Raw genomic sequence first — 15,318 nt, 5'->3', positions numbered from 1 at the left:
AAAGCCGCTAAGCCGTTAATAGCCGCTAAGCCGCTAATAGCCGTGCTTTGCAAGACGAAAAAACTGCAAGACGAAGAGACTCGCGGAATGGATTAATTTCGTCTTGCGAGGCACCACTGTATGTTGGAAGCCGCCCAGAGTGACTGGGACATAAATAGTAAACTTATTATGGAATGGGATGTTCTTATTTTCATCGGAGAAATGTTGGAGGGTATGCAATTTAGGACTACATAAACTCTTAGAAGACACCTGTATTGGGAAGTTTTTGTTTGGTGCTTTATTATGTTTTATATGTCCTGTAAGCCGCCCAGTGGCTGGGGAAATAATAATGATGATGATGACTGGAGTATAATATTATTATTATATGTACCAAGATGAGCCGGAAATCATAATCATAACAACAACAACTTGAGTATATTATTATTATTATTATTATTATTATTATTATTATTATTATTATTATTATTACCCAGATGAGTGGGAAATAATAATAATAATAATAATAATAATAATAATAATACAGTAACGGTTGGGTATAATATTATTATTATACCCCAGATGGGCGGGGAATAATAATAAATATATAAATAAATAAATAATCATCATATTTAAGATCAGCGTTTGGGCCAAAAGATAACGCCCACCCCCACCCCGCATGTGCTTTCTTCGCTCCTGCCGGGAGGCAGGCAGCATCGCGTGGGCGTCTGAGGGTTAAGGGAGACAAGCGAAGCCGGATTCCTAGAGCGGAAGGCAGCTTCTTCCGGGTGTAGAGAGAGGAAAGGGCGGCGCTGCCGGGGGTGCAGGGGCGCCTCCTGGCGGTGCTCCTTCCTGCCTTCCCACTCTTTCTCCTCCCGGAGGGGGAAAATGGCTTTTGTCTTCCCCGAGGGCTGCCTGGGCGCCTCCCTGCCGGGCTTGGCTCTGGTGGGTCGCCCTGCTCTGGCCCCCTCTATCCCCCCTTGGGCTTTGGAGGGATGCGGGGCAGGTGGGGGGTCAAGGGGGTGGAGGAATCCGCTGGTTGGGGGTCCAGGGATGGATGGCTTCACCCTATAGGGAGGCGTGGGGTACGGGAGGCACCCCGTTTATTCCCATAGGGAAGTGGGCATTGACATGGGACAGACCCCTCTGCATGTCCCCCTATAGGGAGGTGTGGGGTGGCACTGGCATTCCCATCTGCATTGACATTCAATGTTCTTTTAAAATGTTCTGGGGAGGGAGCTACTTTAAGGTGCTACTGGAAGGAATTTTTTTATTTTGTCTGGGGAGGGAGGTTATTGGGGCGGGTTTGTTTCTGTTTTCATTGTGTTGTTGTTTTTATTTTTATTAGGTATTTTGTGGTTTTATATCTCGATTTTGTTCTGTGAACCACCCCGAAACCCCCTGGGTATAAATTTAATAAATAATACAGTGGTACCTCGGGTTAAGGGACACGGGTGGCGCTGTGGGTTAAACCGCAGAGCCTAGGACTTGCCAATCAAAAGGTCAGCGGTTCGAATCCCCACGACGGGGTGAGCTCCCGTTGCTCGGTCCCTGCTCCTGCCAACCTAGCAGTTCGAAAGCACGTCAAAGTGCAAGTAGATAAATAGGTACCGCTCTGGCGGGAAGGTAAACGGCGTTTCCGTGCGCTGCTCTGGTTCGCCAGAAGCGGCTTTGTCATGCTGGCCACATGACCCGGAAGCTGTACACTGGCTCCCTCGGCCAATAAAGCGAGATGAGCGCCACAACCCCAGAGTCGGCCACGACTGGACCTAATGGTTGGGTCTCTACCCTTTACCTTTACTTTGGGTTACCTTCAGGTTACAGACACTTCAGGTTACAGACTCGGCTAACCCAGAAATAGTACCTCGGGTTAAGACCTTTGCTTCAGGTTGAGAACAGAAATCACGTGGCGGCGGCAGCAGGAGGCCCCATTAGCTAAAGTGGTAGCTGAGGTTAAGAACAGTTTCAGGTTAAGAACGGACCTCCGGAACGAATTAAGTTCTTAACCCGAGGTACCACTGTAATCTATTTTGTGTTTTTATATTACGATAAAATATAATATAAGAGACCTGCGGGTATAGGGCGTTATACAAGTTTGTTTAATAATAATAACAATTACACCCAAAAGTTATGTGGGGGGGGAGAGAATGCAGAGAAGAGGAATTCAGAGGACACCCCCCATTTCACCCCATAGGGAGGTGATCTGAGCACCTGGCCCATCCAGCACCCCTCCCCATCAGCAACTGCAAAGGAAGGCGGGGAGAAGCTTCTTTCCTTTCTCCTTAGCCCACCCATGTGTCTCCTTTACTCTAGGCCAGCGGTTCTCAGACTGTGGGTCCCCACATATTGTTGGACTACCACTCCCATCATCCGTGAGCTCTGGCCTTGCTAGCTAGGGGTGATGGGAGTTGTAGTTCAACAACATCTGGGGACCCACAGGTTGAGAAAGGCTGGTCTAGGCCATTGACCCCTGGTACAGTGGTGCCTCGCAAGACGAAATTAATTCGTTCCGCAAGTCTCTTCGTCTTGCGAGTTTTTCGTCTTGCGATGCACGGTTTCCCATAGGAATGCATTGAAAATCAATTAATGCGTTCCTAGGGAAACCGCCTTCAGACCAGGTCCGGGGACAGTCTGTCCCCGGACCTCTTCTGAAGGCTGGGGGGGGGGGGGACAAGGGCTTTTCTTCCCACCCCCAGCATTTTAAAAAACCCCGGGACAGCGGAGGACTTCTCCGCTGTCTGGGCGATCTTAAAATGCTGGCGGGCGGCATTTTAAAATCGCCCCGGGACAGCGGAGGACTTCTCCGCTGTCCGGGGCGATTTAAAAGCCCCTGGGAAGGCAGGCAGGGGGGACAAAGACTTTCGCCCCCCCGCCCGCCTTCAGAAGGTGTTCCCGCCCCGCCGCCCGGCTTCGGAGCATCGTTCCGAAGCCCTGCGGCGGCGGGAGGAGGCGTTCCCGCCCCACCGCCCGGCTTCGGAGGAGGTCCGAGGACAGTGGGGAAGATGCGCTGCGCTTCCCCGCTGTCCCGGATATTTCCCTATGGGCTGTCGTCTTGCGAAGCAAGCCCATAGGGAAATTCGTCTTGCGAAGCGCCTCCAAAACGGAAAACCCTTTCGTCTAGCGGGTTTTCCGTCTTGCGAGGTACCACTGTATATGTCAGATTATATCTATCAGTATATTAACAATCAACCCTATTCTTCAGCTAATAAATTGTTTTAACTGATTTTTAATGTTGTGTTTTTTTACACTGTTGCAAACCTGCCCATGTCATGGTACAGAATAATAATAATAATAATTTATTATTTATTATTTATACCCTGCCCATCTGGCTGGGCTTCCCCAGCCACTCTGGGCGGCTTCCAAAAAAAAATTAAAATACTGTAATACATCAAACATTAAAAGCTTCCCTAAACAGGGCTGCCTTCAGACGTCTTCTAAAAGTCTGACTTGACTTTCTATGTTTCCATGAGGTTCTGGGGGAGGGACGACGGGCAAAGAGGGCTGCGGACTTAAGAGGAACAGCAAGAAAAGGAAAGAATAAATACTTGATCATGCAGCGTGACTAGGAGAGTTGCTGCATCTTCTCACCCACAACCAGATTGAAGGTTTTGGTTTGTGGCCTTGAGACACAGCAGCCTCCTCTTCCAATCTCTAGCTTCTCTTTGAGTTTTGCTTTTTCTCCTAGAATGAAACTTGATTGCTGGCTGGAGTCATCCATATAAGTCTTTCTTTTCCGACAGCGCAATAATTTGTGTAAACAAATGTTTTGGCTTGGCAGGACGTGGTGGAACCTCCAATTCTGTCTGTCTTTGCCTGGAGACAGGCATTGGCAGAAGAAGGCAGATTTCACCATTCAGCCTTCGTGGAGGCTTCCTTGGAGCACAGATCAACGATGGGAGAAGAAGACTCAGCTGCTCGCAGAGCAGGAAAAGGCCCCCTTATCAGTGGGGAATTCTGGGAAAGAACACTGCCTAAAAACATGGAGGAGGAGGAGACCCTCAGCTGGGACGTACAACGCCGGCGCTTCAGGCAGTTCCGCTACCAGGAGGCCGAGGGACCCCGAGAGGTTTGCAGCCGACTCCACGATTTCTGCTGTCGTTGGCTAAAGCCAGGGCAGTACACCAAGACTCAGATCCTGGACCTGGTGATCTTGGAGCAGTTCCTGGCTGTCCTCCCCCCAGAGATGGAGAACTGGGTCAGGGAATGTGGAGTGGAGACCAGTTCCCAGGCGGTGGCCCTGGCAGAAGGTTTCCTCCTGAGTCAGGCGGAGGAGAAGAAGCAGTTAGAGCAACAGGTGAGAGGGTTTCATCCTGGCAGTTCCAAGGTGTTGAGAATCCTTAAAAACTTGACTGATTCCCCAGCTTTCCCTAGAAATCATCCAATAGCCAGCACCCCCAAGCTTTTGCTTCTGCCATTCTTTTTGCAATCCTTCTCCCCATTCTATGTTTGAATACACTTTCCTCTTTCAGGTCAAAGTTCTTCTTGGACAAGCAGTTCCTGATTTCTTTGAGGCGGAGAGGATTCTGTTGGGCACCGGACAGAGGTCACTGGGTAAGGGAGAAGGAGGTGGACTTGCCTCTATTGATTATACAATACAGTCGTACCTTGGAAGTCAAACGGAATTCGTTCCGGAAGTCCGTTCAGCTTCCAAAACGTTTGAATACGAAAACGCGGCTTCTGATTGGCTGCAGAAAGTTCCTGCAGCCAATTGGAAGCCCCGTCGGACGTTCGGCTTCCAAAATTAGTTCGCAAACCGGAACAGTGACTTCCGGGTTTGTGACGTTTGGGAGCCAAAACGTTTGGGAACTAAGCTGTTCGGCTTCCAAGGTACGACTGTAAATCTGTGGGCTGCTTTCATCTTTTTTTATTTCTTTTTCAATGACACAATCCTGAAAAGCTTGGTATGTTTGTGTCCAAGAGCCCAGATGGGGAGAGAGTTGTTTCCACACCACCGACCTGTAAAATGGGTATAAATATCCAGAAATGCATGCAACAGCTAAATATTTTTTGTAGCACCCACAAGTACGGTATTTTTCGCTCTATTAGACGCACCGGACCATAAGACGCACCTAGTTTTTAGGGGAGGAAAACAAGAAATAAGAAAGCGACGCAAAGCATCCCGGGCTAAGAGGGAGCGCTCCTCCATCTTCGCTCAGGAGCTTTGCTGGGCTATCCCTGTGCACCGGTCCCACTTGCCCTCCTGGCTTCAGTGAAAGCAAGCCTGCTGGCTTTCCTCCCACAAGAGCCGCACACTCTCTAAAGGGAGCGCGGCTCTTGGGGGCTTTTCTGGGAGGTGGGGGAAGGGACAGAGCCGCGTGCTCTGTCCCTTCCCCCACCTCCCGCAAAGCCAGGGACAGCCGTGCAAAGCCTCCGCAGGACAGTGGGATGAAGGCGCCCCGCGGAGGCTTGTCAGGGTAAGCCCTGGTTGCTCTGCCGGCACCCGGGGTTTACCCTGCCAGCCCCAAAGCAGCTCAGGAGCATGCCGCACTCCTGCAATTTAGCTCCAGGGACCACACATTCACTCCATAAGACGCACAGACATTTCCCCTTAGTTTTCAAGAGGAATAAAGTGCGTCTTATGGAGCGAAAAATACGGTAACTTAGATGCGCATTGTAACTGAGACGAGCACCTCCTACCGACCTCCTTTCATCTTTGTCTCTGACAGGCGATGGAGCGATACCAGAAATGCTTCCTCGGTCAACTCTTCTGTGTCCTGGAGGAGAAGCAGCAGACACAGGAGTTGAGCCGGTATGGAGAAATATCGCTGGCTGCGTCTGTCCCACCCCTCTTGCCTCCTTAGGCCTAGAATGAACCTCTTTTTTCTTTTTACCTGCATATTTCAGTCAGTAGAGCACAAGACTTTTAATCTCAGGGTTAAAATAAAAAAATTCCTTCCAGTAGCACCTTAAAGACCAACTAAGTTAGTTCTTGGTATGAGCTTTCGTGTGCATGCACACTTCTTCAGATACACAGATACACAGATACTTAAGTGTATCTGAAGAAGTGTGCATGCACACGAAAGCTCATACCAAGAACTAACTTAGTTGGTCTTTAAGGTGCTACTGGAAGGAATTTTTTTATTTTGACTATGGCAGACCAACACGGCTACCTATCTGTAACTGAATCTCAGGGTTGTGGGTTCAAGCCCCACGTTGGGCAAAAAGATTCCTGTGTTGCAGGGGGTTGGACTAGATGACCTGCGGGTTCCCTTCCAATTCTACAATTCTATGAGTCTTTGCTTCAGTCAAAACTGCAGGCAAGAAGCAGTGGTTGCTGGTAACCCTTGGGACTGGTGGGTGGGGGTTAAAGGCAACCTTAATTAAAAAAAAACAACCCAGAAGCCTTTCTCTGAGGGATAATAGGACAGGATATAGCAAAAGACCGGAAGAAACTACAGTGGTACCTCGGGTTACAGATGCTTCAGGTTACAGACTCCGCTAACCCAGACATAGTACCTCGGCTTAAGAACTTTGCTTCAGGATGAGAACAGAAGCGGCAGCAGGAGGCCCCATTAGCTAAAGTGGTACCTCAGGTTAAGAACAGTTTCAGGTTAAGAACTGACCTCCAGAATGAATTAAATTCTTAATCCGAGGTACCACTGTACTTATGTATGCAAGCACAGCAGCCAGGATGCTTTATGCGCAGAGATGGAAGCAAGATACCGTCCCAACCAAGGAAGAATGGCAGGCAAAATTAATGGAATATGTAGAAATGGCAAAACTTACGGGGATAAGAAATCATCTGAAGGCAGCCCTGTTTAGGCAAGCTTTTAATGTTTAATAGACTATTGTATTTTAATACTCTGTTGGAAGCCGCCCAGAGTGGCTGGGGAAACCCAGCCAGATGGGCAGGGTATAAATAATAAATTATTATTATTATTAATCAAGAAAAAAGTGTTTTTATTAAAGAATGGGGACGTTACATATATTTTTTAAAAAGAATCATTGTAAACAACTAAATACATTAGCAGGATTAATATAAAATCAAGCAGTTGTGGGGAAAGAAGATCTATCTATCTATCCATCTATTTGTCAGGAGTTCAGCCTACACTCGAGTAGGACCCTGGCAGAGACACATGCCCAACTGGCATGTTCTCTCCCTCCTGGTCGGTCGTTCGGGAGCTTCAAAAGCTTTCTTCTGCCCGAACATCACAGCGACTTATGCCAACCGACACCAGCACACTTAGGGATCCACAGAGTTTGTGCAACTTTCGTGACAGACCTCAGCAACTCAGCATTTTGGCTAATCTACTTTATTTACATATAAATACACACGGAGCACTGCAACATGGCTCGCTCCCTCTCTAGCATCAGACAGCAAAGAGAAAAAGAACAAAGGACAATAGTCCCACTTCATGGAACACAGGAACACAAACACCCTGTTTCCGTCACTTCCCACTCTGTGGAGTCAATGTGAAAGACAACAATCCCATGACTGCAATCATGGAGCAGGAATTCTAACACTATCATCTATCTGTCTAAAAGATGTTATGGGGGAGGTACAGTTTAATTAAACGAATTCACTACGTAACCAGAGAAGGAGTGGAGGGAAGTCGAAATGAAAGATACAAATCTAAAGGAGACTCTTGTTGTTAAATTGAAAACTATATATACGGGGTAGAAGGCAGGGAGCCCAACAGCAGGTGACGGCAGAGTCAATAACAGGCAGCTCCAACTAATTCTTCCTCCTCCCTGCTAAGTCCTGTAAGGGGGAACATTGGGACTAAGGAGGAGGAGGAGGTCGATTTGCTATTCCACCTCAGTTTTAACTAACCCAGGCAGGAGAGGCTGGGATTGTTGGGGAGGGCAGCGCCCCATTTTCCAAAATAGACCAGTCTCCACGGCTAGGAAGGCTGCAAATGTCTCTCCCCACCCCCAAATTATGCAGAATAATATCCAGCTGCCTTTCCTGGGTGAGCCTTTTGGATTCAGCTAGTAGATCATCTTTTATGTGATCTATAAAGCAGCAAACATTTCTCTCTCTTTTTTTCCCCCAGGGTCCAGTGTCATTTGAGGAGGTGGCTGTGTTCTTCACAGAGGAGGAGTTGCCTCTGCTGGATCCTGACCAGAAAGCTCTACACAGGGAAGTTATGGAGGAGAATTATGGGATGGTGGCCTCTTTTGGTAAGGCCCCCTATTTCCCTGGCTGGGAAAATAAGGAACGCGTAATTTCTTTTGCACATTTCCACACTCCAACCATATTTTGGGTAGTGTGGTTCTAACCATGTTTACTCAGAAGTAAGTCACATTGGCGAAAAGAAGGAACACGTAATTTCTTTTGCACATTTCCACACTTCAACCATATTTTGGGTAGTGTGGTTCTAACCATGTTTACTCAGAAGTAAGTCACATTAAATTCAGCGACTGCAAGCTTTTCTTTTTAAGGGAAGCATTTAAAAACAGCCTCGGCTCTGCATGCTGTCTGAGCTGGGAGCTGAACCCAGGTCTCTGACAGACTTCATCCAGGTCCAACATTCATAGAGAAGACTGCCATAATGGCTTTACTCGGCCTCCACAGTGCGGAGAGAATAGTGCTACCAAAAACCAGTTGCTAGAAACCCTTCGTGGCGAGAGTGCCCTTTCCTCAGGTCCTGTTCGCGGGCTTCCGCCAGGTATCCTTTGGCCACTGTGAGAACAAGATGCTGGGTCCAGCAGGCTCTTTATATATGTATTTTTTGGTTTTTTAAAAAAAACATCTTTATTGAACATTCAAAAAGTACATAATTATACATGCACTAAACATGGTGAGACGTAAATAAAAGGGAGGGGGGGAAAGAAGAGAAGCAGACGGGAAAATAAAGGGGGGAGATGAAATAACCCCAAACTGTATATTTTACCAGGTCGTTATTGTACTTCACCAGATCTTAGACCTATTACAGTACAGTGGTACCTTGGGTTAAGTACTTAGTTCGTTTCAGAGGTCCGTTCTTAACCTGAAACTGTTCTTAACCTGAAGCACCACTTTAGCTAATGGGGCCTCCTGCTGCCGCCGCTGTACCGCCAGATAACAATTTCTGTTCTCATCCTGAAGCAAAGTTCTTAACCCGAGGTACTATTTCTGGGTTAGCGGAATCTGTAACCTGAAGTGTATGTAACCTGAAGCATCTGTAACCCGAGGTACCACTGCATTTGTAAGAATAAATTCCAAATATCATTGAATTTGCCCATGGCAAGTCTGCGTTTATATGCAAGTTGTAAATATGCTGCGAGTTTGTATAAGTCTTCAATCCAATCGCAGAAGGGAGCCGCATTTTTATTTTTCCAATTCATCAGTATCAGTCTTTTTGTCGTTGTCAGGGCAGGGAGAGTCCACTCGTATTGTCCTTTCGTATGGTTCCATGTGCTGGGTATATAATTCAAGAGGATATTTTGCTCTGTAAATGTAAGGTTGTTCCATACAGTTCTGTTAATAGTTGCAGTTCTTAGGTTTATAGCATACCAGTTGCAGGGAATTTCGGGAGGCTTGGAGTCCAATGCTCTAACCATTACACTACACCACACAGGCTCCATAAACATCATGAGGACAGTTCTCTGTGTTGGTAGAACCTGAGATTCTTAATCTAATGGGTTGTGGGTTCAAGCCCCACATTGGGCAAAAAGATCCCTGCATTGGAGGGGGTTGGACTTCATTATTATTATTATTATTATTATTATTATTATTATTATTATTATTATACTGCCCTATACCCAGGGGTCTCAGGGCGGTCCACAGAATAAAATCAAGATATAAAACCACAAAATACATAATAAAAATAAAAACAACAACCCAATAGCCCCCCCCAACAACAAATTACAATCATAGAATTGGAAGGGACCCCCAGTGTCATCTAGACTATCATCCTGCAATATATGTCAGTTGCCAGTAAATGCCAGTCAACAGAATGTGTGAAATTTGCCTTCCGTATATTGCAATGACCTTTATTGCAAAATAAAAAAAAATCCTTCCAGTAGCACCTTAAAGACCAACTAAGTTAGTTCTTGGTATGAGCTTTCGTGTGCATGCACGCTTCTTCAGATACACTGAAACAGAAGTTGCCAGATCCTTCTATATAGTGAGAAGGTGGGGAGGGGTATTACTCAGAAGGGTGGTGGGAATGGGTGATTGGCAGATAGCTGAGATGAGCCTGTTGACGACGCTTAACGACTGCAATAGGTCTTACAGGAAAAGGCAAGGGGTGAGAAGGTGAAAAATGGCTTAGTCATGTATAATGAGATAAGAATCCAATGTCTTTGTTCAAACCAGGTCTTTTATTGCAAAGTGTCATTCTGTTTGCTTGGTGAATGGAGGCTCAATTTCTTCCCCAAGCTCTTATCACTTTCCCTGTCTTCATTACAGCAGGCGGCGAATGGGAAACTCAGCATAATCGTGACCGACTCCCAAAGGTGTCATCGGAAAGAGACAGATGCAAGAAGAGCAAAACGCACACCGGACAGCTGCCGTATAAATGCTTGGAGTGCGGAAAGAGCTTCAGACTGAGTGCAAGTCTCACAAACCATCAGAGAAGCCACAATGGGGAGAAACCATACAAATGTTTGGAATGCGGAAAGAGCTTCAGTCTGAACAGAGACCTTGCTTATCACCAGATCATTCACACGGGGGAGAAGCCGTTCCAGTGCACGGAGTGCGGAAAGACTTTTACTCGAAGCACAAACCTCCGCGGTCATCAGAGAATCCACACAGGCGAGAAACCCTACCAGTGCTTGGTGTGTGGAAAGAGCTTCAGCCAGAAGAAATATCTCACGTCTCATCATCGGATTCACACAGGGGAGAAACCCTATAAATGTTTGGACTGTGGAAAGTGCTTCATTCTGAACAAAGACCTCACTTGCCATCAAAGAATCCACACAGGGGAGAAGCCGTATCAGTGTTTGGAATGCGGGAAGAACTTTCGCTTGAACAAAGACCTTGCTTGTCATCAGAGAATTCACACCGGGGAGAAGCCGTACCAATGCTTGGAATGTGGAAAGAGCTTCAATAGGAGCACAAACTTCCGCTGTCATCAGAGAATCCACACCGGGGAGAAACCGTATCAGTGCTTGGAGTGTGGAAAGAGCTTCACTCGGAAAGTACATCTCACTTGTCACACACAAAAATCACACTCGGGGGAAATCGTACAGGAGATTGGAGATGAGCTGTTCCAGGATTCCTTTGAAATCCTTACCGTGGACATATGAAAAGGAATCCGAGTCAAACTTGAGTATAATACAGTTAAACCTTGGATCCCAAATGCCTCCGTTTTCGAACATTTCGGCTCCCGAATGACGGAAACTCGGAAGTAAATGCTCCAGTTTTGGAATGTTTTCCGGAAGCTGAACGTCCAACACAGCCTGCAACCAATTGGAAGCTGCGCCTTGGATGTTGGAACATTTCAGAAGCCGAACGGGCTTCTGGAACGGATTACGTTTGACAACCAAGGTTTGACTGTAGCTGTTCTGCAGCCATGGCAGAGATCTGTAAATATGTTGTCTTATTAAAGTTCTCAAGCAATCTTTGTTTCCAGTTAGTTGGTGACAAAACACGGTGGTCCAGAAGTGAGCTTGCAATTTTTGCTGACATATCAGAGAATTAAATCAATAGCTGAATTGGTGGGGAAATTTTAAGCAGATTTATTTTTCCCTAGGAAGCTACTTTATACCAAGTTAGAGCATTGATCCATCTAGCTCAATATTGTCTTCGTTGACTGGTAGTGACGTTATAGGCAGGAAATGTCTACCAGAGTTGCCCTTCTGTGTGAGACGTGTCTTCAGTCTCCTCATTGGAAATATACATATTTATACTGGCAATGGGCCAAACATCTCTTTGTATGTTAATCTCAAAGAGTTGCATTCAACTAAGTCCTACTCAGAGTAAACCCTCCGAAATTAATGAACACAATCGTATCCACCAACTCCAATGGGTCTACTCTTGAGCAGGACTAACGTTGCACACCACCCAAAGTAAGTGTTTACAGTGTTTTGTATTGCTGGTACCTCGTACCGCAGAAGTCACGATATTATCACCGTTTGTTGAAAATGATGCAAACGCCATTCGTACATGGTGGAAAAATAAAAATGCCTATTCCTGTGGGGACATTATAGCTCAGATGAACAAAAATACTGGCAGTTCCGTATCTGCAATACAGTCGTACCTTGGTTTTCAAACAGCTTAGTCCTCGAACGTTTTGGCTCCCGAACGCTGCAAACCCGGGAGTGTTCCAATTTGTGAACTATTTTTGGAAGCCGGACGTTCAGTGGGGCTCCCACGGCTTCCTGCAGCCAATCAGAAGCTGCGTTTTGGTTTTCGAACATTTTGGAAGTTGAACTTCCAAGGTGCGGCTGTATATATTTTACTTGGTTGTCTCATTGGCGGGGACAGACAGTTGCTAGCATGTAACTTTGGTGTTTAAAAGCTTACACTGGTTGTCCGCTGGGAAAAGGTAAAGGTTCTTGTATTAAGAACCTGGGTCCAGTATATTCTTAGGACTGCCTGATTCCTTATATCCCAGCCCGATCAAGGAGGTCTTCAATGCAGTCATCTCCATCAGGAGCTATGTGACAATTGTGTGAAACTTCCAGTTATGATCACATACCCTCCAACATCTCTCCAATGAAAATAATGTCCTTAATTCCCCGCCACTCTGGGCTGCTTCCAATATATATAAAAACATAAAACCTTTTAAAAAATTTCCCTATACAGGGCTGCCTTCTAACGGTTGTATAGTTACTTATCTCCTTGGCTCAGGGGGTCGCATAACTCCATACCGTCCAACATTTCTCTGATGAAAATAGGGATTTTCTAAGGACATTCCAGGATCAATGTAAATCTGGGACTGCCCCTGGAAAATAGGGTCTGAGATCAGTTTTGTTGAGCTTCCTGTGCTCAGTGATGACCTTAAAAAGCTGGCGTTTAAGTAAGCTGTTCTGATTTTATGGTTAGTTTTAGTTTTCTTGTATCTTCTCAACTACACTGCACACCAGTCTTAGAGGCTATGATGTTAAGCGGTGTGTAAGTGGCTGAAATAAATTGACAATAAGAAGGGACCCTTTGGAATTGCAGTAAATCTTTTATTTAAACACATAGTGGGAATAGTTCTAGCCACCAAATGGAGGCTCTCTTGTATTCCTCCACAAAAGGATATAGCCTCAGCAGTAATGTTAACAGGATCCACTCATTTATGTGAAGGCAGGCAAAAGAAAGAAATCTCTGAGCAACGTGGAAAGCCATTATTGTATCATACTGCAATGTAATATGGATATCAAAGTGATCTGACCGCGCATTGGATTAATGAGTTACCTTGCATATATTAACTCCTATGTAAAGCAAGAACAAGATTGTATAAGTGCAGATTAATTTGGTAACTCCCATTGATGAAACACATTTTATCAGTGAATAATATTATCTGTTACATGTATAGTGCATTTTGTGATGTGTGTTTTGTATATTTATAATAAAACTCCCCCCCCCCCTTAAGTACTTGCAATATGGAACAAAACTATGCCACCGTTTCGCTCCTGTTTTCACACTGGAGAATCCATTTGCTGTAAGAATGAAGAAGTCGAGAGTATTCGCCAGAGGTTTCTCTGCCAGTAGCCAGTTTTGCAAAAGTTTTATTTGGTTTTACAAATTCATTCACACAAATAAAATTCTTACAACTGTTAAAATTAAAACAAGATTCTTCTGAATCTTTGGACTTCCGTCCCCACCCCCACCCCCACCCCCGTGGATTCTTAGAATACCTTTGTCCACCAAATATTATAAACTCATCCAAATAACAATCTTCCATTACATCCAAATCTTTGCAACATTGCAAGAGTCGTTTAAAGCCTGCCAAAGAGTCTGAGTGTTTACAGTGTTCTTTTAGATACAATCTAAAATTGTCCCATTCTCTATTGAAGTTTTTATCCTCCTGATTTTCCTGTTCAGTCTTGCCATTCTCTGCCAGTAGCCAGGTCAGGCTGACTCTATGCTCTCAGCGTACCAAGATAAACAAGAGGTTTGCTTCAAAGGGTGCATGTTTCGCACTTGGCTCCTGTCTTGGAAGAAATGCACAGGGGAAGGGGATGGATTGGGGGAATCCTGGTGCTTGGGCTTGCAAGGGTTAATATAAACCATAACTGGTTTCCAGGAGAGGAAGGGAATTTGAGATAAGGGGAGGGGGCAGGTCTTTCCAGGCTCTATTCCTGCAAGGCTTTTCTCCCTTGCAAAGAAGGAGCTTTCGCTTGTGCCAAGCGCTGTGTGCTGGAACCTCCTGCAACTTGGTGAGAAACCCCCACTTTGCACATTGGGGGAAAGGCACTTGGTGGTCCCAAGCAACGGCAGGATATTTTTTTATGCAGGCAGTCAATATGGCTCAGCAAAGATGTCTATGGTTTCAGCCTATTTTATTTTCCTCTCTTAATCATATCTCATAGTTCCCTCAAAATCCTCAGGCAGATGGGATAGCATTCTCCTCAACGCAATTCATAGTTACAGCTCTGTAAAGGAGGATAGGCTGGCCCAGGGTTCACTTTATTTATGTTTCCATTTGGGAGTGGACCACACACCAACTGGATTTTCTCAGGAGCCCCTGCCCCCCTCTGTTTTCTTCTTCAAATGTGTTCTGGAGACTAATGTGATGGAGTAATTCCTTTTGTAACGACAATGTTTTCCCTCCCTCCTTAATATGTACATCCACATTGTGGCCGGATAAAGGGGTTCGTCTTTTTTAAAAAAATAAAAAATAAGTAGAGCACGGTTGGTCACACCTGTCTAATCCAGTGGTTCCCAAACCTTTTCAGGTCACCTTGGTTTCAGAAATTCATTCTGAGTGGCATTCATTCTTGAGAAAGCGCCATTCAGAATAGTGGGTTTGCAGAACTCTACTATGGAAGATAACAGCACAGATTCAAAATGGTAATTTTTATTCAGTGTGTACATTTATTCAAAACTATTTAGTTTAATGATTCAGGTAGGTAGCTGTGTTGGTCTGACAAAATCGAAATAAAAAAAAATGTCCATTAGCTCCTTAGAGACCAACTAAGTTTGTTCTGGGTATAAGCTTTCGTGTGTATCTGAAGAAGTATGCAGGCAAACAAAAGCTTATACAGTGGTACCTTGGGTTCCAGAGGTCCGTACTTAACCTGAAACTGTTCTTAACCTGAAGCACCACTTTAGCTAATGGGGCCTCCCACTGCCGCCGCAGCACGATTTCTGTTCTCATCCTGAAGCAAAGTTCTTAACCTGAAGCACTATTTCTGGGTTAGCGGAGTCTGTAACCTGAAGCGTATGTAACCTGAAGCATATGTAACCCGAGGTACCACTGTACATCTGCTTTTCAAAGAAATAAATTGCTGAGAGAAATCTGGGAAAGGGCAGGCAAAGAA

At 45.5% G+C, this 15,318-nt stretch overlaps 2 protein-coding genes across 4 annotated transcripts in view; one reads left to right on the top strand and one right to left on the bottom strand.

Moving 5' to 3' along the window:
• The window catches only part of LOC310701787 (uncharacterized protein), a 224,343-nt gene that overhangs the window by 169,242 nt on the left and 39,783 nt on the right, over positions 1-15,318 (bottom strand). The window lies entirely within an intron of this gene.
• Positions 764-13,451, top strand: LOC310701478 (uncharacterized protein). Of its 3 annotated transcripts, XM_083492413.1 has the most exons (7): positions 764-921; positions 3,755-4,270; positions 4,446-4,527; positions 5,643-5,725; positions 7,974-8,100; positions 10,313-11,562; positions 11,617-13,451. In XM_083492413.1, the coding sequence occupies exons 1-6, from the start codon at positions 865-867 to the stop codon at positions 11,149-11,151; spliced, it is 1,704 nt and encodes a 567-aa protein (XP_083348539.1). In that variant the 5' UTR covers positions 764-864; the 3' UTR covers positions 11,152-11,562; positions 11,617-13,451. The 3 variants fall into 3 exon arrangements, with proteins under 3 accessions (XP_083348539.1, XP_083348538.1, XP_083348537.1); XM_083492412.1 differs by lacking the exon at positions 11,617-13,451 and having other exon boundaries at positions 4,446-4,542; positions 10,316-11,464; XM_083492411.1 differs by lacking the exon at positions 11,617-13,451 and having other exon boundaries at positions 4,446-4,542; positions 10,313-11,464.

The sequence above is a fragment of the Podarcis liolepis genome, assembly GCF_965112155.1.
Source record: "Podarcis liolepis genome assembly, chromosome: 2".
Lineage (NCBI taxonomy): Eukaryota > Metazoa > Chordata > Lepidosauria > Squamata > Lacertidae > Podarcis > Podarcis liolepis.
The sequence above is the reverse complement of the archived record's forward strand: the minus strand, read 5'-3'. Positions and strand labels throughout refer to the sequence as shown.